At 29.1% G+C, this 23,697-nt stretch overlaps 1 protein-coding gene across 2 annotated transcripts in view; it reads left to right on the top strand.

Moving 5' to 3' along the window:
* The window catches only part of LOC145258135 (molybdenum cofactor sulfurase-like), a 1,297,067-nt gene extending 1,273,790 nt beyond the window's left edge, over window positions 1–23,277 (top strand). For both annotated transcript variants that reach the window (XM_080115880.1, XM_080115879.1), the window contains 4 exons: window positions 1,230–1,352; window positions 14,037–14,146; window positions 16,449–16,553; window positions 22,552–23,277. In XM_080115880.1, the coding sequence (XP_079972006.1) occupies window positions 1,230–1,352; window positions 14,037–14,146; window positions 16,449–16,553; window positions 22,552–22,653 (440 nt within the window). In that variant the 3' untranslated portion in view covers window positions 22,654–23,277. The remainder of the gene's footprint in view (window positions 1–1,229; window positions 1,353–14,036; window positions 14,147–16,448; window positions 16,554–22,551) is intronic.
* The last annotated feature ends 420 nt before the right edge of the window (window positions 23,278–23,697 follow it).

The raw sequence follows: 23,697 nt of genomic DNA, 5'->3' as shown, positions 1-23,697 counted from the left end.
ATGTTTCTTATTTTATTTGTTTTATACATGTGATTTTTATTATTTAATTTGTTTTATACATGTGATTTTTATTATTTAATTTGTTTTATACATGTGATTTTTATTATTTAATTTGTTTTATCCATGTGGTTTTTATTATTTAATTTGTTTTATCCATGTGATTTTTATTATTTAATTTGTTTTATCCATGTGATTTTTATTATTTTATTTGTTTTATGTACGTGATTTTTATTATTTTATTTGTTTTATCAATGTGATTGTTATTATTTTATTTGTTTTATCCATGTGATTGTTATTATTTTATTTGTTTTATACATGTGATTTTTATTATTTAATTGGTTTTATCCATGTGATTTTTATTATTTAATTTGTTTTATACATGTGATTTTTATTATTTAATTTGTTTTAACCATGTAATTTTTATTATTTAATTTGTTTTATACATGTGATTTTTATTATTAAATTTGTTTCATCCATGTGATTTTTATTATTTTATTTGTTTTATACATGTGATTTTTATTATTTAATTTGTTTTATACATGTGATTTTAATTATTTTATTTGTTTTATACATGTGATTTTTATTATTTTATTTGTTTTATACATGTGATTTTTATTATTTTATTTGTTTTATACATGTGATTTTTATTATTTAATTTGTTTTATCCATGTGATTTTTATTATTTAATTTGTTTTATACATGTTATTTTTCTTATTTTATTTGTTTTATCCATGTGATATTTATTATTTTATTTGTTTTATCCATGTGATTTTTATTATTTAATTTGTTTTATCCATGTGATTTTTATTGTTTAATTTGTTTTATCCATGTGATTTTTATTGTTTAATTTGTTTTATCCATGTGATTTTTATTATTTTATTTGTTTTATACATGTGATTTTTCTTATTTTATTTGTTTTATCCATGTGATTTTTATTATTTTATTTGTTTTATACATGTGATTTTTCTTATTTTATTTGTTTTATCCATGGGATTTTTCTTATTTAATTTGTTTTATCCATGGGATTTTTATTATTTTATTTGTTTTATCAATATGATTTTTATTATTTAATTTTTTTATCAATATGATTTTTCTTATTTTATTTGTTTTATCCATGTGATTTTTATTATTTAATTTGTTTTATCCATGTAATTTTTATTATTTTTTTCATCCATGTGATTTTTATTTAGTTTATCTTTGTAAATTTCATTGTTTTCATGTTTTTCTAGATGACAGCAAATCGAGCAAACCCATTTCACTGAACAACCATGGACAATATTCCCTCGTTATGAATCAAAGCCTTAGGGATCTGTATGAAAAAGTTGATCCGTCTCCAAGCAATGAAAGTGAAGGTAAAATTTATTTTATTGCAAAAAATCCATTTCGATGATTAATTTTTGATATTTAAAATGAGTTTTACAAATTTTGATGATTAATTTTTTATATTTAAAATGATTTTTACAAATTTTGATGATTAATTTTTTATATTTAAAATGATTTTTACAAATTTTGATGATTAATTTTTTATATTTAAAATGATTTTTACAAATTTTGATGATTAATTTTTTATATTTAAAATGAGTTTTACAAATTTTGATGATTAATTTTTTATATTTAAAATGAGTTTTACAAATTTTGATGATTAATTTTTTATATTTAAAATGAGTTTTACAAATTTTGATGATTAACTTTTTATATTTAAAATGAGTTTTACAAATTTTGATGATTAATTTTTTATATTTAAAATGAGTTTTACAAATTTTGATGATTAATTTTTTATATTTAAAATGATTTTTACAAATTTTGATGACTAATTTTTTATATTTAAAATGAGTTTTACAAATTTTGATGATTAATTTTTTATATTTAATATGAGTTTTACAAATTTTGATGGTTAATTTTTTATATTTAAAATGAGTTTTACAAATTTTGATGATTAATTTTTTATATTTAAAATGAGTTTTACACATTTTGATGATTAATTTTTTATATTTAAAATGAGTTTTACAAATTTTGATGATTAATTTTTTATATTTAAAATGAGTTTTACAAATTTTGATGATTAACTTTTTATATTTAAAATGAGTTTTACAAATTTTGATGATTAATTTTTTATATTTAAAATGAGTTTTACAAATTTTGATGATTAACTTTTTATATTTAAAATGAGTTTTACAAATTTTGATGATTAACTATTTATATTTAAAATGAGTTTTACAAATTTTGATGATTAATTTTTTATATTTAAAATGAGTTTTACAAATTTTGATGATTAACTTTTTATATTTAAAATGATTTTTACAAATTTTGATGATTAATTTTTGATATTTAAAATGAGTTTTACAAATTTTGATGATTAATTTTTTATATTTAAAATGAGTTTTACAAATTTCGATGATTAACTTTTTTATATTTAAAATGAGTTTTACAAATTTTGATGATTAACTTTTTATATTTAAAATTAGTTTTACAAATTTTGATGATTAATTTTTTATATTTAAAATGAGTTTTACAAATTTTGATGATTAACTTTTTATATTTAAAATGAGTTTTACAAATTTCGATGATTAATTTTTTATATTTAAAATGAGTTTTACAAATTTTGATGATTAATTTTTTATATTTAAAATGAGTTTTACAAATTTTGATGATTAACTTTTTATATTTAAAATGAGTTTTACAAATTTTGATGATTAATTTTTTATATTTAAAATGAGTTTTACAAATTTCGATGATTAATTTTTTATATTTAAAATGAGTTTTACAAATTTTGATGATTAACTTTTTATATTTAAAATGATTTTTACAAATTTTGATGATTAATTTTTTATATTTAAAATGATTTTTACAAATTTTGATGATTAACTTTTTTATATTTAAAATGAGTTTTACAAATTTTGAGGATTAACTTTTTATATTTAAAATGAGTTTTAAAAATTTTGATGATTAATTTTTTATATTTAAAATGAGTTTTACAAATTTTGAGTATTAACTTTTTATATTTAAAATGAGTTTTACAAATTTTGATGATTAATTTTTTATATTTAAAATGAGTTTTACAAATTTTGATGATTAACTTTTTATATTTAAAATGAGTTTTACAAATTTCGATGATTAATTTTTTATATTTAAAATGAGTTTTACAAATTTCGATGATTAATTTTTTATATTTAAAATGAGTTTTACAAATTTCGATGATTAATTTTTTATATTTAAAATGAGTTTTATTAATTTTGATGATAAACTTTTTATATTTAAAATGAGTTTTACAAATTTTGATGATTAATTTTTTATATTTAAAATGAGTTTTACAAATTTTGATGATTAATTTTTTATATTTAAAATGATTTTTACAAATTTTGATGATTAATTTTTTATATTTAAAATGAGTTTTACAAATTTTGATGATTAACTTTTTATATTTAAAATGAGTTTTACAAATTTTGATGATTAACTTTTTATATTTAAAATGATTTTTACAAATTTTGATGATTAACTTTTTATATTTAAAATGAGTTTTACAAATTTTGATGATTAATTTTTTATATTTAAAATGAGTTTTACAAATTTTGATGATTAATTTTTTATATTTAAAATGAGTTTTACAAATTTTGATGATTAACTTTTTATATTTAAAATGAGTTTTACAAATTTTGATGATTAACTTTTTATATTTAAAATGAGTTTTACAAATTTTGATGATTAATTTTTTATATTTAAAATGAGTTTTACAAATTTTGATGATTAATTTTTTATATTTAAAATGAGTTTTACAAATTTTGATGATTAATTTTTGATATTTAAAATGAGTTTTACAAATTTTGATGGTTAATTTTTTATATTAAAAATGAGTTTTACAAATTTTGATGATTAATTTTTTATATTTAAAATGAGTTTTACACATTTCGATGATTAATTTTTTATATTTAAAATGAGTTTTACAAATTTTGATGATTAATTTTTTATATTTAAAATGAGTTTTACAAATTTTGATGATTAACTTTTTATATTTAAAATGAGTTTTACAAATTTTGATGATTAATTTTTTATATTTAAAATGAGTTTTACAAATTTTGATGATTAACTTTTTATATTTAAAATGAGTTTTACAAATTTTGATGATTAACTTTTTATATTTAAAATGAGTTTTACAAATTTCGATGATTAATTTTTTATATTTAAAATGAGTTTTACAAATTTTGATGATTAACTTTTTATATTTAAAATGAGTTTTACAAATTTTGATGATTAATTTTTTATATTTAAAATGAGTTTTACAAATTTTGATGATTAATTTTTTATATTTAAAATGAGTTTTACAAATTTCGATGATTAATTTTTTATATTTAAAATGATTTTTACAAATTTTGATGATTAATTTTTTATATTTAAAATGATTTTTACAAATTTCGATGATTAACTTTTTTATATTTAAAATGAGTTTTACAAATTTTGAGGATTAACTTTTTATATTTAAAATTAGTTTTACAAATTTTGATGATTAATTTTTTATATTTAAAATGAGTTTTACAAATTTTGATGATTAACTTTTTATATTTAAAATGAGTTTTACAAATTTCGATGATTAATTTTTTATATTTAAAATGAGTTTTACAAATTTCGATGATTAATTTTTTATATTTAAAATGAGTTTTACAAATTTCAATGATTAATTTTTTATATTTAAAATGAGTTTTATTAATTTTGATGATAAACTTTTTTATATTTAAAATGGGTTTTACAAATTTGGATGATTAACTTTTTTATATTTAAAATTAGTTTTACAAATTTCGATGATTAATTTTTTATATTTAAAATGAGTTTTACAAATTTCGATGATTAACTTTTTATATTTAAAATGGGTTTTACAAATTTCGATGATTAATTTTTTATATTTAAAATTAGTTTTACAAATTTTTATGATTAACTTTTTATATTTAAAATGAGTTTTACAAATTTCGATGATTAATTTTTTATATTTAAAATGAGTTTTACAAATTTTGATGATTAACTTTTTATATTTAAAATGAGTTTTACAAATTTTGATGATTAATTTTTTATATTTAAAATGAGTTTTACAAATTTTGATGATTAATTTTTTATATTTAAAATGAGTTTTACAAATTTTGATGATTAATTTTTTATATTTAAAATGAGTTTTACAAATTTCGATGATTAATTTTTTATATTTAAAATGATTTTTACAAATTTCGATGATTAACTTTTTTATATTTAAAATGAGTTTTACAAATTTTGAGGATTAACTTTTTATATTTAAAATGAGTTTTACAAATTTTGATGATTAATTTTTTATATTTAAAATGAGTTTTACAAATTTCGATGATTAATTTTTTATATTTAAAATGAGTTTTACAAATTTTGATGATTATTTTTTTATATTTAAAATGAGTTTTACAAATTTCGATGATTAATTTTTTATATTTAAAATGAGTTTTACAAATTTCAATGATTAATTTTTGATATTTAAAATGAGTTTTACAAATTTTGATGATTAATTTTTTATATTTAAAATGAGTTTTACAAATTTTCTCTCATTAAATACGGAACATACCAGTGACCTGTTGGGTCATAACTACTGCCACTGTTTATTCTATTTTGATTTCATTTAAAAAATTAAAAATTCATAAACTGGAACATACTTGCAGGGAAACTTGACTAGACACTGTCCTCGAGTATCTAAGGTTTCTCTGTACAGATGTTTGTTAGGACAACCTGGCATGAGGATATTTTTTGCTACTATTAAACCATGACTAAATATTCAAAATCACATATTAATAGTATTCGCAGCCGAAATAAAATCTCCTTGGTATAGTTAACCCACGCTTGCTTTTATAATGAACTAGCCTGGGTGCCCGGCGTTGCCCGGGTATTTGGAGGTGTGTGTTGCACAAAAAAAAAAAGTTGTAGTAGGCAGGCAGGCAGGCTCGAACCTGTGACACGAAGGCAGAAAAGAAAGTGTGTGTGTGTGTGTGTGTGTGTGTGTGTGTGTGTGTGTGTGTGTGTGTGTGTGTGTGTGTGTGTGTGTGTGTGTGTGTGTGGCTGTTGGTTGAGCAAACAAAAAGAAAGGAAAATTGCGCAAAAATAAAAATAAAAATAAAAATAAAAATAAAATAGGAGTAGTAAGCAGGCTCCAACCCATAACACGCCAGAGGAAAAAGAGATGAAAAGAAACAAACTGTTTTACAGATGGGCCTTCCGTGGTTGTGACGTCACGGGCAGTCGAAATAATGCCTTTTAAGCGACATCGTGAACGCGAGGGTTGAATGACTTGGAAAAAGTTTTAGCGAAAATATCGACCCCTCCCTGTATAAAACTGCCAAGTTGAGGATAAAAGAATTAATATTTTTGGCCAATTTTTCGATATTTGTCGTCCAAAGGGTCGAGCTTCAAAATGATACTGACATCATGAAAATCCGTCGCCTGCAAGTACATATATCAACCTGTCTTATCCAATCCCAGGGGACGCCAGGTATTCTGCTAGTCCATATTTCAACCTATCTCATCCAATCCCAAGTGATGCTGGGTATTCTGCTAGTACATATTTTCACCTATTTATTTATATCATAGATGGTGCACCTACTCCAAGTGATGTTATCTCAAGTAACAGCACGGAACTGGATACTCCACCAGACAAGAGGAATTCTTGTCCTGAAATCCAATAAACCCAAGAGATAAAAAAAAAAACTATATACTTTAACATATTTAAATGGTCAATTAGTGGAGAGGAAAATTATGTTCTCGATTTCTTTACTAATTCAATGTTTGAAAGGTTAAAGAAGAACTTTAATGGAATATTCAAACAGCTATGTATCTTTTTTTTTCTTTTTTTTTTTTTTTAATTTTCACCCCAAACAAGGCACAGTGCTACTTTGAAGTAGGGGGCTACTATCGGGGACATAAGTTGCAGGGATGTTATGGAGATAGGCAGCAAGATGTCTGTTCACATTACACTTGAACTTCTGCATGTCAGTACAGTTGGGAGAGCAGAATTCCGGAAGGGAGTTCCAAAGTCTAGCAGTTCTGGGGAAGAAACTATCAGAGTAGAAGGCTTTCTTACACCTAGGGATCTCTACTGTGTAGGGGTGGGATTAAGCTGCTTGTTGGGTTTGTCGGGAGTGTTTATGTCAAGGGGGTACAAGTGCTTGCAGTTCGTCAGAGCATTCACCATTAAAATACTTGTAGAAAAGGCAGAAGGTGCAACATTTCGTCGATGGGGCAGAGGCTGGAGCTTAGATGACAGTTCAGGACCTATCAGGTTAGCGACTCTCTTTTGAACCCTGTCCAGGAGTGAGAGACTAGTAGCAGATGCACCTCTCATATAGGGATCACGTTTAAACCCCAGAAATGAGTCCCTTGGTTTCTGAGAACTTTGATGAATAAAGTGAAAATCAAGAAAAGATAACAAAATACTTGTGTAGAACATGAAAAGAAATTGGAATCTTAGGGAAAACTCCATCATTCTAGTAATTATGGAAGCAACTGGAATCATGAAAAAGAATTTCAAAAACTACCTCATACCTGGTGAACCAAGTGCAAGAGAGATACGAACAATTACACTTAAAGGGGCACTTAGAATCTTGAAAAGATCTCTCGGCTGGAATGTATGAGATAAGGGAATGTCTTGCATCTGATAGGATGTCCCATCTCCAGCTAAAAAAAAAGAAGAAAAATTAAAAAAAAAAATGAAAACATTCTTTTTACATAATAAAGAATAATAAATTTATTGACTTCTATGTTAGTAGTAGTAGTAGTAGTAGTAGTAGTAGTAGTAGTAGCAGGAGGAGGAGGAGAAGAAGAAGAATGAGGAGGAGGAGGATATAAAAGTATAATTATTCTTTATTATTTTATATAAAAGTACAGAAACGTATAATTTTCCTATTTTATGTGTGATTGTGTTTTGTACCGACACTTAAATTGTAAATTCGATGTTTATGCCAGAAAAAAAAAAAAAGTCTTAAACGTTTGAAGAAGTTGATAAACTGAAATTCAATATAATAACAAATTGACAGCCGTGAAAAAAAAACATTAAAAAATAAAATGTTACATATTATTTCCATATACATTGAGAAATATCTCTTTAAGGAAAGTTTAAAATTATGGTTGGCGTCCTTTTCTTTTTCGTTTCGTTTGTTTTTATTCATTTATTCATTTTTCAATTTATTTTTTCTTTCATTTCTTTTTGTTTTATTTCCTAATCGCTCAATATTTTTCATCTTTTTTCTTTCATTTCCTTTTTCTTTTCTTTCTCTTTTATTTTTCTCTGCCATGAAGAGAAATGCTGCGATGGGTGTGTAATGTGAGTCTTAAAGAAAAGCTTGAATCAGATAAACTAAAAAAAAAAAAACAATTACATCTTGTAATTCTATGTGTATGAGGGCTTTTAGAAATTGACTTCCAAACCAAAGTCTTTATCCTTTTTTCTCTCAAATCCATCTTTATCACTGCCAAATTTCTACATCTACTAACTCGAGCACTATTATCCGTCCTTCCAATGTGACCAAATCAACAAAGTCTCCTGTTCTGCATATATTTCCCTATAATATGAGATTTATTTTTTTTTAATTTTAGAGAAAATATTAGAGTTGAGTGGAGTTTTTGTAGGTTTATTTTTGTTGTTTTTTTTATATTTTGTTTTGTTGTTTGTTTGTTTTGTTTTTTTTTGTTTGTTTGTTTTGTTTTTTTGTTTTTTTTTCTTTTGTTTTGTTTTTTGGGGGGTTTTTTTTTTTGTCTTTGGTTAAGTTATAAATTAAAATAAATGATTATTACTGCTGGTTGACACGCAATTACGAAGACGTTTCTTAAGGGAGATAATTTGAAAATTAACGTCCTTCACAGTTATGTCCCTTACCGTAAATATAATAAATCAAGACAATTTTCTATAAGGGAAAGTAATTTTACTTAGAGTTATTTCCCTTAGTCCCACACTTAAGCAAAACCATTATTACACGAGAATGTATACATATATGATAGTTTCCTTCAGTCTTGACAGACTATGGATATCCACTGTAAGGGTTCCTGCACGTGGAATTTTTGTGGTGTTTTTTTTTTATTACATTTTCACCCCAAACAAGGCACATTGCCACTTTGATGTAGTATCAGGGACATAAGCATTAGGGGTACTATGTAGGGGGTACAAGTGCTTGCAGTTCGTCAGAGCATTCACCATTAAAGTACTTGTAGAACACACAGAGGGATGCAACATTTCGTCGATGTGACAGAGGCTGAAGCTTAAATAACAGTTCAGGACCTATCAGATTGGCGACTCTCTTTTGAACCTTGTCTAGGGGCGAGAGACTAGTGGCAGATGCACCAGCCCAAATATGACAACAATACTCCATACATGGGCGAATGGTGGCCTTATAGAGGTATAGGATACTTTCAGGCGTTAGTAGCTTTCTAGCACGGTAGAAAGAACCCACCTTCCTCGCAGCGGACCTGGTAACACTCTCAATGTAATTGTTCCAACTCATGTTTCCTGTGAACGTTAGGCCGAGGAGTTTAAAAGATGTATTTTCAGATAGATTCATTGGCCATTGGTATTGGTGATACAGAAGGTTTCTTGTAATTATTGAAGGAAACAAGTTTAGTCTTGGCAGCATTGAACGTGACCATCCATTTTTGTCCGCATTCCACTACAGATTGGAGGTCATCCTCTAGTGTTTCTGCCATTTCTTTAGATATGTGTTCATTTGTTTTCCTGTCGTGTCTGTTATAGAGCGTGGTGTCATCAGCATATATACCCATCTCACAGACAATTTTGTCAGGGAAGTCATTTATGAATATTAGGAATAATAGAGGTCCAAGGATGGATCCCTGAGGCACTCTCGCATTTATATCATATTGTTTAGATGTACAACCGTCGAGGACAATCTGGATTTTTCTCTTATCTAAGAAGGATTTAATTATGTTAAGTATTCTACCAGTGATACCGTATGATCTGATTTTCCTGAGAAGACCTTCATGCCATATCCTGTCAAAAGCTTTAGATATGTCTAAAGCTGCTGCTCTACCCTCCCCCGCTTTGTCCAGTGAATGGTATATATATTCTGAGATTACAGTTAGGATGTCTACTGTGGAACGGGCTTGCCTAAAGCCATATTGTTGGTCAGTCAGAAGTTTAGCATCTGTAAGGTGATGGACTAGAGTTTGGTTAATTATAGTCCTAAATATTTTGGCGAAAAGTGGGAGGAAGCTAATGGAGCGATAATTTACTGGGTCAGTTCTTTCGCCAGAATTCTTGAAAACTTGTACTACAGAAGCAGTTTTCCAGCAGGCAGGAAAGCAAGATTCATTAAGGTATTTGTTGTAAAGTTTGGAGAGAACTGGAGCTACTTCGGCGGAGCACATTTTTAATAGCACAGCCAGGATGAGATCAGGTCCACATGCTTTTGCAGTGTCAAGATTTCTTATGATACCATGCACCTGAGCAGGGGTGATTTTCAGATCGTCTAGTGTGGCTTCTGTCCGCAAAAGAAAGTCAGGGAGGGGGTGGTTAGCAAGGTCCAGTGTGGAGTTGGAGGCAAACCGACTAGCAAGCATGTTAGCCTTCTCGGTTACTGAGCAAACAACCTCATGATTGTTGGATAGTGGGGGAATTGTTGATTGCCCGTTATTTACTACACTGTTGTAGATTTTCCAGAAATCACGGGTTCCTAATTTCTGTGCTTCGATACGTTTTTTGTTGGCTTCAGTAAATTCTCTCTTAGCTGTCGCTATTTCGTTCTTATAGTTACTTCTGGCTTCTATATACTTCTGTCTGTTTGAAGTTGACTTGTGTCGGTTAAATCTATGGTATGCATGCTGGGGAGAGTGGGGCTTGCTATAAAATTGTGTTATATTATGAATAAGCAGGAAAGACCAAACAGACAATATAAGTTTAATTTTAAGCGATTGATTGCTCAATCGTTTATTTTAAAATAAATTTAAGAAACGCAATTAAAATAAAATGTTCTTCAGTTCAACAACAGTTTGCCCTGCTGTTAAGGTTATTCATTCAGCATAGTCCTTATCGGCGATAGGAGAAAATCGGTTTCGCTCACGTTCTTCCTTGTTGATAAAATACGTCAATATGTGTTACTGTTATTCCTTCTGCTGGGTGGTTTTGATGATAATATCGGAGAATGAGAGCGTTTTTTTTTTTTTTAATAAAAATGTTCAAGGGAGACAACTAAGCATAAATAATAAATTTTTGTCAATATATGTTATTCTTTGTGGTTTTGTAAGCAATCTTGAAAAACAAGATTTTTTTTTTTTTTTTTTTCGATGAAAGATTTTCAAGGGAAGCAACTTAGCAATATGTTTTGTTGCTACAATATATCAATATGTGATATTCTTTTGTGGTGTTGTTTTGTTAACAATATCGAAGAATAGGAGCTTACTTTTCAGTGAAAAATGTTCAAGGAAGTCCACGTAACATAATTAATATTTTGTTGATACAATACGTTAAATGCTGGGTTGTTTGATAACAATATCGGCGAACAAGAGCTCGTTATCAATGAAACTTATTCAAGGGAGACAACTTAGTATAAACAATTTTTTTGTCGGTAACATATGTCAATATGTGTTATTCTTTTATGGTGAAGGTGTTAACAATGTCGAAGAATAAGAGCTGAGAGTTGAAAATATTCAAGCAAGTCAACTTAACAGCTTTGTCGTCTATTTGATGTGGAAATATTATTCAACTTACGTTTGAAGAGGCGGTTATTCAGATGTGTTTCACGGCTTTGTTGATCCTAAACTTGGTACAGATTTGTCATCTGCCAAGTTGGTGATGTCAAAATGTTGTCTCCGGTATTCTCTTCTCTTCGGTAAGCTGCTTGAGAACTTTGGGTTTTCTTTTAAGTATTGATCAGCTGGCTCCCAGGACGATTGTTTTTTTTTTGTTTTTTTTTTTTTTTTTGGATTGATTGGTTACTTCGAGCTTTTAACCAATCAGAATTAAGTATTTTACATAATTGACTGTTTTTGTTGTTTTCTGTTAATTGTTGCTGCTGCTGAACTTTCGATAGGACCAGGGTTGCATCGTTAAGAATGTGTTAAAAGAAAGTTTAATAAATCGAAATGAGATCTTGTCCATAATTATGTAACAGTGGCAAGAGTTTCGCAATCTCCAACCACACCTCTCCTGGGTCGGCGTTGTCAAATACCAGTAGCAGTTTAGGACGACTGGAAACAATGCCAAGATAAGCAGAGAGCATATACAGCACCTAGAAGTCCCAAATGGTCACTTTTTTTTTTGTCTCTACTTACGAAAATATTTCAAGATACGAAAGATATGAGTGACAGAAAGACTATTTTTGCCGGCACCTAATTAAAAATTCTTTTTAGAATCGGTGTTTTATTCGATTTTGTTTTTGTTTTTTATAGTAATTTTCTTGAAATATTTGTTAATTTTTTTATCTGGAAAACATTTTTTCTTACTAAAATTTATTTTTTCTACTTACCTCCACCCTGCCCATAAATTAAAATTATTTCAATTTTTATCAAATTTGAGGAATATAAATTGAAGAAAGATTTTCTGTTTTAATTTTTATCGTATATCTTCTGCAATTTTTGTAAGGGTGAGGGAGTTTTGTTTTTTGGGTTTTTTTTTTTTTTTTAGAAATCGTAAGAAAGTCCATAATTAATTTCACTTTGAATCGCTTTTTCTCCCACGCACCTCTGTGCCCATAGATTTGATTGATATTGTGACCTTACAAGCAATGATGAAACTAACGATTGAAACAATGTCATTGTCTTATTCGGTTTAGCGTCTATTTTACATGCTGGCATGTGTTAGACGGTTTGTGAAAATTGATTTTCAAACTAATCTATTTCTAACTAGGTCTTTATTTATCCCTCTTTCTATCAAACCCATCTTTATCACTTCCTCTCATGTTTTCCTTGGCATTCCCCTGAGAACTGAATATGCTACTTAATTTTTTTTTTTTTTTTTTTTTTTACATCTACTAGCCCAAGAACTTTTAACCGATTCTTTAAACGTGGCCATACTATTAAAATCTGCACACATCTTTCTATACTACTCAGATTTAATCTTCCTCTGAGCTTATCAGATCTAAGCCTGTCTTTAAATTCACATTAAACAGCTACCATATCATTCTCATATAATTTCTTTCCATGCAACGCATCTCTTCAACCCTCACTCGTCAGATTTCCCTACCACACATGACCACATTGCACACACATGTCTGAGTGACTTGCAGTGCCTTAATCATTAAAAGCAAATGGCTCGAATTAGTTACCCTCTTTCTTTCTCTGGTTTATTTTGATACGCTCTCTTCATCACTTCCTAAAGCAAGCAAGTTTTTACAGGGATGTGTGAACTCAAAATATTTTTCAACCAATGAAAATCGTTTCAAGCCTCAAAAGTAACACGTCTATGTGCAAACGGTAAGCCAGTGCGAACTTAGAAAATCCTATAAAACAAAGAGGAAAAATTAAAGAAAAGACTTCACCAGCTGGTTGTGTAGAAGGGCTTCAAACCATCCGCTCAACGGCTCTCTCTTGCGCTTTGGGCCAAGGTAAGCCAGTCGTAAAAGAAAAGGATTCAATAACTTATGTACCAGCCTTCATCAATTTGTGCATATCTATACACGTACTAATAAGAACAAGGTAAACCAACACACATACACAATGCCACGCGACCGCATATTTATACACATATTTCTTACCCATGCATATATTCACACTATGAATATTTTGACTTTGTCTAACTCAATTTTTGTTACCCAAACACAAGTTTGCATAAATGAACATTTTCGTGATTGAACGTAACTTTTATATTCATACACCTTTGTATAAAAATGTTTTCTTATTGAGTTTTGTTTTACTTCATTTTTCATTTACAAAACTCTGTTTATGCTTTAGTTAGCACTTAATACTTATTTACTTGTAATGTTTTATGTTTTCCATATTTTTCTATGTACATCCAAATTTTTTGTCCAGTATTTAAAAGCTGATGGTCTTAATAAAAAAAACATAAAAAATTAATAAAATTTCAATGATTTCTTTTACAGATTTTGAAGAGTTTTCGAATCGCTTTCGGAGCAATTTCATTATCAGTGGAGGCGATTCATTTGAGGAACGATCATGGAAATCGATAAAGATTGGTTCAACTGAATTTGTTGTAAGTAAAAAAAAAAATGTGAAATTTGTATTGATTATCTGTAGCTAGAAAAGTTCACACTTCGGTGTCTAAAATGAAAATTATTAAAATCGTTTCTGCACATACACTCGTCCGAATTAATAAAAGGAATAATATTTTTAACCAATCTGAACTCATTTCAAATGACCCTTTTGGATCCACCTTGACCCTTTATAAGACTAGATTTTTCCTTCTAATAAACAGTTGAGCCAAAATCCCCGATAAAATTAAAATCTACTTGACTCCAGCCGGGCAATGGGGGGAGCATTTCTCAACTCATACATACGCACACACTTGAATGCCTATTGGAGAGAACTTGAATGCCTACTAGACACTATCCTCGAGTGTCTAAGGTTTTTCTGTGTAGAAGTTTGTCAGGACAACCTGGCAGTGGCATAAGGATATTTTCCCTGAACGTAAACCCTGACTAAATATTCAAAATCACATTTTATATTCACAGCACAAATAAGATCTCCTCACTATTGCTAACCTATACTGGCATCTGCTCAAAGTGATGTTACCTCAAGTAATAGCACGAAGCATTTTTGAGTCCTCAAGTTTTATCCCTTCATCTTTTATCTTATAAAATCTTCCTCATCATCATCGTCATCATATTGCCGCCAAAGTGAAAGCAAAGAAACGAAAAGGTCGGAATTCTTCTTAACACTCAACATTGTACTTTGCCAGCACAAGTGGTTTTTCTATTCCACAACTCGCTCACTTTTTCACCCAAGCACTTGTCATATTTTTATTTTTCTTCTTCTTCCCAACTCACAACAAACTCAAATGAACGAGATAACCTCTTTGCCACGGGAAAAACATTTTTTTGTTGACACATCAAACTCCAATAGCACCTAAATTTGCATTTATCTTCTTATTTCCTTGCTATTTATTGCACTGAACAGGTTCCAGTGCCAGTGCTTCTCTACAGCAGACACATGCCAACCGTGGGCATGTATTGCTGTAACTTTTCACACCGTTATTACACAAAGTATCTTGACAGTAACCAACAGTAGGAATATTGCGTGCTAGGTCACCACAAGGCCACACAGCACACAATACGATTAATTTACTGATAAAAACATTTGATGAACAAATAATTTCACGAAATGGACCTGTCAATTGGCCACCCTGTTCATGCGATTTAGCCGCATTAGATTATTTTCTTTAGGTGTATGTAAAGTCTCATGCCTATGCTGATAAACCAAACACAATAGACCACTTGGAAGCCAACATTCGACTTGTTATTGCCGAAATGCAGTTTAATTTAATGCATAAAGTTTGGAAAATTCGATCTCTAGATTACACTATATATACACAAAACCACAACAAAAAAAAAACATGCTGTGCACAGAAGGAGCAGAAAAGTGGAAGAAGTAAAAAAGTTTCAACTTTGTTTGCTACATATCTGGCAGACTGTGCAAGTCAACTGCTGGCCTAAAAAGTCACTTTCAAGCCCACAGACGTGGTTTAAGTGTCATTTATGACTCACCCTGCAAGTGCGGTCAGGGTGGTGATGAACATTGAGATAGCTAGCATCTGTAAAGATGATGCAATTGCTTATATCTTCAAGTCCAACGTAAACAAATTCCTGATGAGCCGCCCCCTTAAGTAGACACTCTAAAATATCCACACTAACGTACTGTACTTACAATAACCCTTATCCATAAGTGGCTTCCGGGCCTTGATAAGCGGTGACCACCTTGTAAAAAAAAAAAAGCTGCAGGAGCAATATGTCCAAAATAAATGCTTAGAATAAATTACATATTTGTATAAAAAAAAATTTTCCTGTGTTTTATTTTCATTTAAAGTTCGCCGCTGTATCAGAAGTCTTTGTCTAACCCAAAGCAATAAAACTTTTTGGCTAAAACGTCAAGCAGAGGTTCGCTAGTCACAAGTTGAGTCGAGTAGAGTTCATTGTTCACAACACGAGATACACGTCGACATTCTCTATTCAAATGTCTTAAACGCTTCTCCCACTTCTCCCAGCGACTCGCGTTTTATAATGTTTCGGGCATACCTAATTTGCATATACCACACGAGACTGCTCGAGATCTACGCGTGACCGGAGGCTTTAAAAGACAACAGCCGCCATCTTGGCCTCTTTTTTTCTTTTTTTCTTTTCTTGTCTTTCAGCCTACTGCTGAGAAATCAACATCATTATTTTCTGTCTTTCAGCCTGCTGCTGAGACAGATTCTCACCCGTTTCTGAGGTAGGTCCTCTCTATGTCTATCTAGTTTTTTAAAAAAACAACTTTTATACGTGATTATATTATTTTTACAGAATGGCAAAGAATCGAATCGCTGCCAGATGATTTGTATAAATCAGAAAACAGCAGAGCGAACCGCAGAACCGTTGGCCACACTTTTCTCTTGGTTTGGAAATAAGGTAATAATACAACAATTGAGCACTCTCCATTTTACACAAGTGTTCACCATCAACATCATTATTTTCTTTTTTACTTAGGAATCACCACTTATCAAGGCCCGAATATCACTCGAGGATAAGGGTTAATGAATGTAAGGTTGTAGTGTTGTATCATTACTGGTGTAAATTGGGTAGAATTTGATCCTTTATGGGAACACCTCAACAAGAACTTGTTTACATTGGATTTGAAGATTACCATGTTGTATTCAACTGGGAAGCAGGCCAGCAAAACAGTGGTTCCACAGGTGGACAGTTCTGGGAAAGAAACTTTGTTCATGGAATCTATGTTAAGATTTAGACACACATAGAGAGTGGGGGGAATCGTTTATAATGGTTGTAGCTAGTCGAGTGTCTTTTGTGAAAGTTTGGCAAGGGGGAACCATGTAACACAAAAGTTAAATTATTACCATGACTAAGCGAATGAACTGTGAAGTTATCGTGTAATGCAAAGTTTTGTAGGCGCACACTTACTGTGAACATAAGTGGTTCCCAACCATTGTGCCACGGCACATCAGTGAGCCACAAAGAGGTTACATGTGGAAGTTACAATTTGTTCGAAGTGAAAAACACTGTTCAAATCGTTATAAACCAGAGTTGTTTGTATTAATAATTTTATATAATTACTTACATGATATTGATTTCCGTAAATAAATACATGATATTGATTTCCATAAATAATTACATGATATTGATTTCCGTAAATAAATACTCACACAGTATTAAGGATGGAACGATAAAATTGTCGTCCTAAAGAAAACACCACTATGACTTTATTTTAAAAGTTTTATTGAAAAAAAATCAATTCAGGTAACTTGATTAGGTACTGATATCTACACAATGTAGTCGCATTCAGCCTCAATCACTGTCGAGAACTGGGAGCATGCTTTTTCTACAAGCGCTGGCAAGAGATTGGCAAATGCTCAGCAGATGGTGGCGATCAGGCTGGCTTTGGTGTTGTGGGAGGTCATGTTGGTGATGTTCTCGATGTATGATCAAACGAAATAGTCGAGCGGGTTCAAGTTAGGGAAGGAGGGGTGCCCAGTAATAGAGAACAGTACAAAGTTGTAGTACTCTTTCTGAAATCAAGCCTGGGTCCCTTTGTACTTGTGGGCTGCCACACCCATGGTCTGCCACCAGATTGCACCAGGGGATCATCACACTCTCCAGCACATCCAGTTACACTTTGGTGTTGACTTTCAAGCCGACTTCGAAAATGTGAGGTGGCATGATATGTCTCTCATTTGAAACCACATAAAAGACCATAACTGTGGCCGGAAACCTTGTTTTTATCACCCTGAGCACGTCCCTGTTATTCGTGGCAATCCAGCAATGCATTTTGAGGGTGCTGGCAATGGTCCTGTTGTCATAACTTGAATCGGTAGAGAACATGAGTTGTATAGCGGTGCATTTCTGATCTCACTCATTGAACATTGTGTCACTTTCAGACAGGATATAAGGCTTGTATCACTCTTGGGATTTGTACACAACTGGCCAACTAGCAGATGGTCTGCAACAAAAAAAGAAAATCGGTTTTCATCAAACGGAAATGGAATCATGTTTTTTTCTAGGGCGACAATTTTATCGTTCCACCTTGTATTTACATGATACTGATGCTTAAATATATTTAAACAAAGAATAAAATAAAATGTATAATAAATCGTTTGTTTATATTGTTAGATATTTTGAAATTTTATGATAGTCCTAATCATGTACTTTTTATGATAATTCCAATCATGTCGCATTTTTTATGATAATCCTAATCATGTACTTTTTATGATAATTCCAATCATGTCGCATTTTTTATGATAATCCTAATCATGTACTTTTTATGATAATTCCAATCATGTCGCATTTTTTATGATAATCCTAATCATGTACTTTTTATGATAATTCCAATCATGTCACATTTTTTATGATAATCCTAATCATGTACTTTTTATGATAATTCCAATCATGTCGCATTTTTTATGATAATTCCAATCATGTACTTTTTATGATAATTCAAATCATGTCGCATTTTTTATGATAATTCCAATCATGTCATATTTTTTATGATAATCCTAATCATGTACTTTTTATGATAATTCCAATCATGTCGCATTTTTTATGATAATTCCAATCATGTACTTTTTATGATAATTCAAATCATGTCGCATTTTTTATGATAATCCTAATCATGTACTTTTTATGATAATTCCAATCATGTCGCATTTTTTATGATAATCCTAATCATGTACTTTTTATGATAATTCCAATCATGTCGCATTTTTTATGATAATCCTAATCATGTACTTTTTATGATAATTCCAATCATGTCGCATTTTTTATGATAATCCTAATCATGTACTTTTTATGATAATTCCAATCATGTCGCATTTTTTATGATAATCCTAATCATGTACTTTTTATGATAATTCCAATCATGTCGCATTTTTTATGATAATCCTAATCATGTACTTTTTATGATAATTCCAATCATGTCGCATTTTTTATGATAATTCCAATCATGTACTTTTTATGATAATTCAAATCATGTCGCATTTTTTATGATAATTCCAATCATGTCATATTTTTTATGATAATCCTAATCATGTACTTTTTATGATAATTCTAATCATGTACTTTTTATGATAATTCCAATCATGTCGCATTTTTTATGATAGTCCTAATCATGTCATATTTTTTATGATAATTCTAATCATATCGTATTAATCTAAAGATTAAACAGATAGAGAGTGAAGGAAGTAAAACTATCAGTTTGCATTGATTTTCCCCAAAATTTTTTGTCATAATTTTTTCTAGACAGTCATCGGGTATATGTAGGAGGGACTACAAGAAGGTTGCTAACATCTAGTGTTGGGAAAATTAATCAGAATCGGGAATTAGAATAATTGGAACTTTTAGGGGTATCAGAATCGATATTGAAATTAGAAAAATTTATCTATTTCCAATGCCAAAAACGATTCTTTTAATTTTTTTTTTATGTGATTTTGTTTAAAACAAAATCTCTCACTGCTGGTAGTAATAGTAAAATAATGAATATTTATTGATTTTAAGCTAAAATAAAACTAAAACCTATAAGTGTGTTTTTACGTCTGAGAAAACATCTGCTTATTTAACATGTTTTTTTTTTATGGAAATCGAGAAAAATAACAACTCTATAGTTAAACAGAGATTTATAAAGAATCGAAATCGGAAGCAATAATTGTGTCAGAATCGGGAATTTAGTACGGAATCAGTAATTGTATTGGAATCAGGAAAAATGTTCGAATCATCCCATTGCTACTAGCATCCTAAGTGAAAGTGATTTTTGTGGAACGAACTGGATCCGAACTTGAGATGCCCAGGTCGTCAGTCTGTATCGTTAACCACTTGACCACTGTCACCTCCCTTTGATGATAAACATAGGCAAGCGTTATTAAGCATTCATTTTTGTGATTGGTGTTTTTTTTTTTGTTTCTTTCTTTCTTTCTTTTTTATGTTTGTGTAATCACCACTTATCAAGGCCTGGCAGCAACTCTAGGATAAGGGTTAAATGTTAGGTAAATGGGAGAAACAACATGATCAGTAATGGTGGAATTTGCGTACGGCTTGGTTATTTAAGAGGAATTTATTCACATTCGATTTGAAAATGATGATCATGTTATAGTCAGCCAGGAAGCAGACACATGAAATTGTGTTCCACAGACTGACTGTTCTAAGACAAAAAAAACCCTGATCATGGAGTTTCTGTTTTGTTTTAAAAAAATAACAACAGATAGAGAGTGAAGGAAGTTGTTGGTGGTGTTTGTAACTACGCGAGCACGTTTTACAAGGAGGGACCATAGATTGAAGCCCAGTCGAGCACTTACCATAAAAATAACGACAGACTCACAACATCTCTTCTATGACAAAGAGGAAGTAAAGAGGCGAAAAGGTTCTCAGCCACTAGATTTCAAAGACGGTTTTATATCCTGATGCAAAAATTTGAAGAGTTCAATAGTGTACATCCATATAAAAAATGAAAAATGTTGGGAACCACTGATCCACAGATGAAAATTTTTTTTATTTTATTTTTTTTATTTTTTTTTTTTTACAAACGAACCATAACTTAGAATTCAAAATGTCTGGTGCATTTATGAAGTTGAATGCATGTTTTAATTTTTCTTCTTTTTTTTTTTTCTTAATACCGAAGTCATGTACAAAGTTTTGTTATATGCTGGTAAGTAGGTCGCTTATATTATAGAAGTAAAACTATCAGGTTGACAAGAAAGTTCTTGCAGTTTTTAACTTTTAAATTCAGATGAACATATCTCGACTCAAACAAAAATTTATTGGTCAAAATAAGCGCCACCAGAATCAACACAAAATGCAAAATAAGTGTAGTTGTAGCAATAACGTAAAAATCTTGCATTCTGGTGGCGATGAAATTGCTGAAGGCGTTTTTGATATCACTTAGGTTTTTGAAGCATTTCTCACACAGAAAGTTGTCGAAATTCTTGAAAAAGTTGTAGTCGGTAGGTGAAAGGTCTGGAGAGTATCGTGGATGAGACAGTTTTGTAGCCCAATTCGTTCAACTTTCGTAGGATCGGTTTAGCAACGTGTGATCGGGCATTGTTATGGAGAAGAATTGGGCCTTTTCTGTTGACAATTGGTGGATGTCATCAACGTAACAAATAGCAACTAAAATAATTATAACTTAAATTTGAGAAATAGAAATGATTTTAATTTCAATAATTGTTATGGGTAATAAAATAACACCCGAGTAATTTCAATAACGCAAGAATGAAAAAAAAATCTAAGATTAAATAACTTCAAGATATGGAGACAAACAGATTAAGATGGATTAAAATAAATTTTATCAAAATATAAAGTTGAAGAAAACTGAGAATTTAAATAGAGATTTTTATAAAGAAGATAATGTTAGAACTACAAGTTTAAAATTAAAGGTGATTAATAACTACTAAAGTCAAAATATTAAAATATGAATCCAAGGAATTTCGATAAATTGATAAAAATTGACAAAATAGAGTTATCTCTCTTAAAACATAAAGATATTACGAAGAGAGGAAAGATAAAAAGAATTTTTAATAAAATAGATAATGATAAGAATTGAAAAGATAGATTTAAATTATTGACATAACCAGTATGGGATGAAGATAAATTTTAATTAATACTATTTAAATTATCCTTTTAATTACAGTTCCTTCTTAAGAGCATGTTGAGCAAAATTAATTAGTAGATCGTAATATGTAAACAAAGTTTATACGAAACTATGGTAGATTGAAGAAGAAATAGTGGAACATCTAAATAGCAACTAGAATTTGAAGGTGTAGATTAGTATTTGGGAAATAAATCAATTAAATAAATTGGAGAAGAAAAATAATTCTTAAAATAAAAAACATACAAAAGATTAAATTAATATTAAAATTGCTTGAAATATTTGAAAAGAAAAAATATAAAATTGGGTTGATTACTAAGTTCGAAAGCTCTCAAACAAAATAAAAAGTAAATATATGAGTGATGGAGAGGTAGGTCCAACTGCTTGATCTCCTAAAAATAGAGATTATAAGTGCATTCATGTATGTATAACCAGTGTCTGAACTTTGCTGCCTGAAGAGTAGCTATTTTGGAATATTTGTAAATTATATAATATTTAAAAGTGTCCAAATGGTTATGAAACAATTGTAACATATAAGAAAATGCGCAATATGATGTTCTCATTTTATAGTTTGTCGTCTTGATTTTCACTAAAATATTATATATATATATATATACATATATATATATATATATATATATATACACCATACTTTTGGGTAATTGTGCCAACTAGCTAAAACTGCTTTTTTAGCAAACATGCATATAAAGAGCACTTTGTTTTAGTTGGCACAATTAGCAGAAAGTATGTTATATATATATATATATATATATATATATATATTCTTTCGATATTTAAAACCGTTTTTTGTTTTTTCAGGTCAATTTTGGAGTTTACTTTGAAACACGCGATCTTCTTGGAGAACAAATTCTTTGCACAGGAGATGAAGTCATTGTTACCGAAACGAAAAAAATTCTATGAATTTTTGCGTGCAATTCCTTGTCATCGACACAACAAAGTTATGATTTTGCTAAATATTTACCCAGAATGTAACTTGATTTCATCAAGATGAGAAAAATTGACTAAACATCACTTTTTATTTTTTAGAATAATTTTGGAATGGATTTCAGCAAAAATCATTTATTCTGAAATTTCTTGGGAAAGTATAACCGTTTTTATAGATATTGAATATCGAAATAAATATTTGAAATATGTTTGTAATTCTCCATTTAAACAACTCAGGTAAGAAATATTACTTAGACCATAAAAAATTGAATTAAAAAAAAATATATTGCCTATAATCACAGACTTCTATACAAATCTCAAAAAAAAAATATATATATATATATATATATATATATATATATATATATATATATATATATATATACACTAAACCAGGTATGTCTGCTTTCTTTTGTGACTCTATTTCTCTTAGATTTTTTTTATCAACTAAGATTAAAATATTTCTTTCAGTCGGTAGACTCGTACACTTGTTCTGATGTTGCAGTAAAGAACACCTGGCAGAGAAGGCGAGGCTTAAGTTGGACACTGTCAGAAGAATCTATTTTGATAAATAAAATTCAGTTTGATACATCTGAGAAATTTTATTTATATTTTTTATTGCTATCCTAGTAATGAATGTTTTAGATACAACTCCTTTGTGCCTTGTGTATCATTAGGTGTGTCAGAAATTTCGTGAAAAATATTGAATAATTCCATCCCGTCTTTCCAAGCTTATAACTACTCGAAAAATGTAATTCAAGCCCTAATTTTTTTTTCAATTAAAGGAGCAAGGACCAAGGTTTCATTAAAAAAAAAAAAAAAAAAACGTTTTTTTTTTTAAAAGGTTTTAAACTTCGGACTTTACAGGTAAATTTCTAAAAAACACTACTTTTTTGTTTTAAATTTGAATATATTATTTATTGATCTTTTAGCTTCAATTTGTGATATATAAAACTTTAATTATTTACTTTTTAATAGACACTTGAAAATGGGGGGAGGTGAATTAAAAAAAAACGTTTG

Source organism: Euprymna scolopes, chromosome 33 (genome assembly GCF_053919585.1).
Source record: "Euprymna scolopes isolate OS-2025 chromosome 33, ASM5391958v1, whole genome shotgun sequence".
Lineage (NCBI taxonomy): Eukaryota > Metazoa > Mollusca > Cephalopoda > Sepiida > Sepiolidae > Euprymna > Euprymna scolopes.
This window is presented reverse-complemented; position numbering and strand designations above follow the sequence as displayed.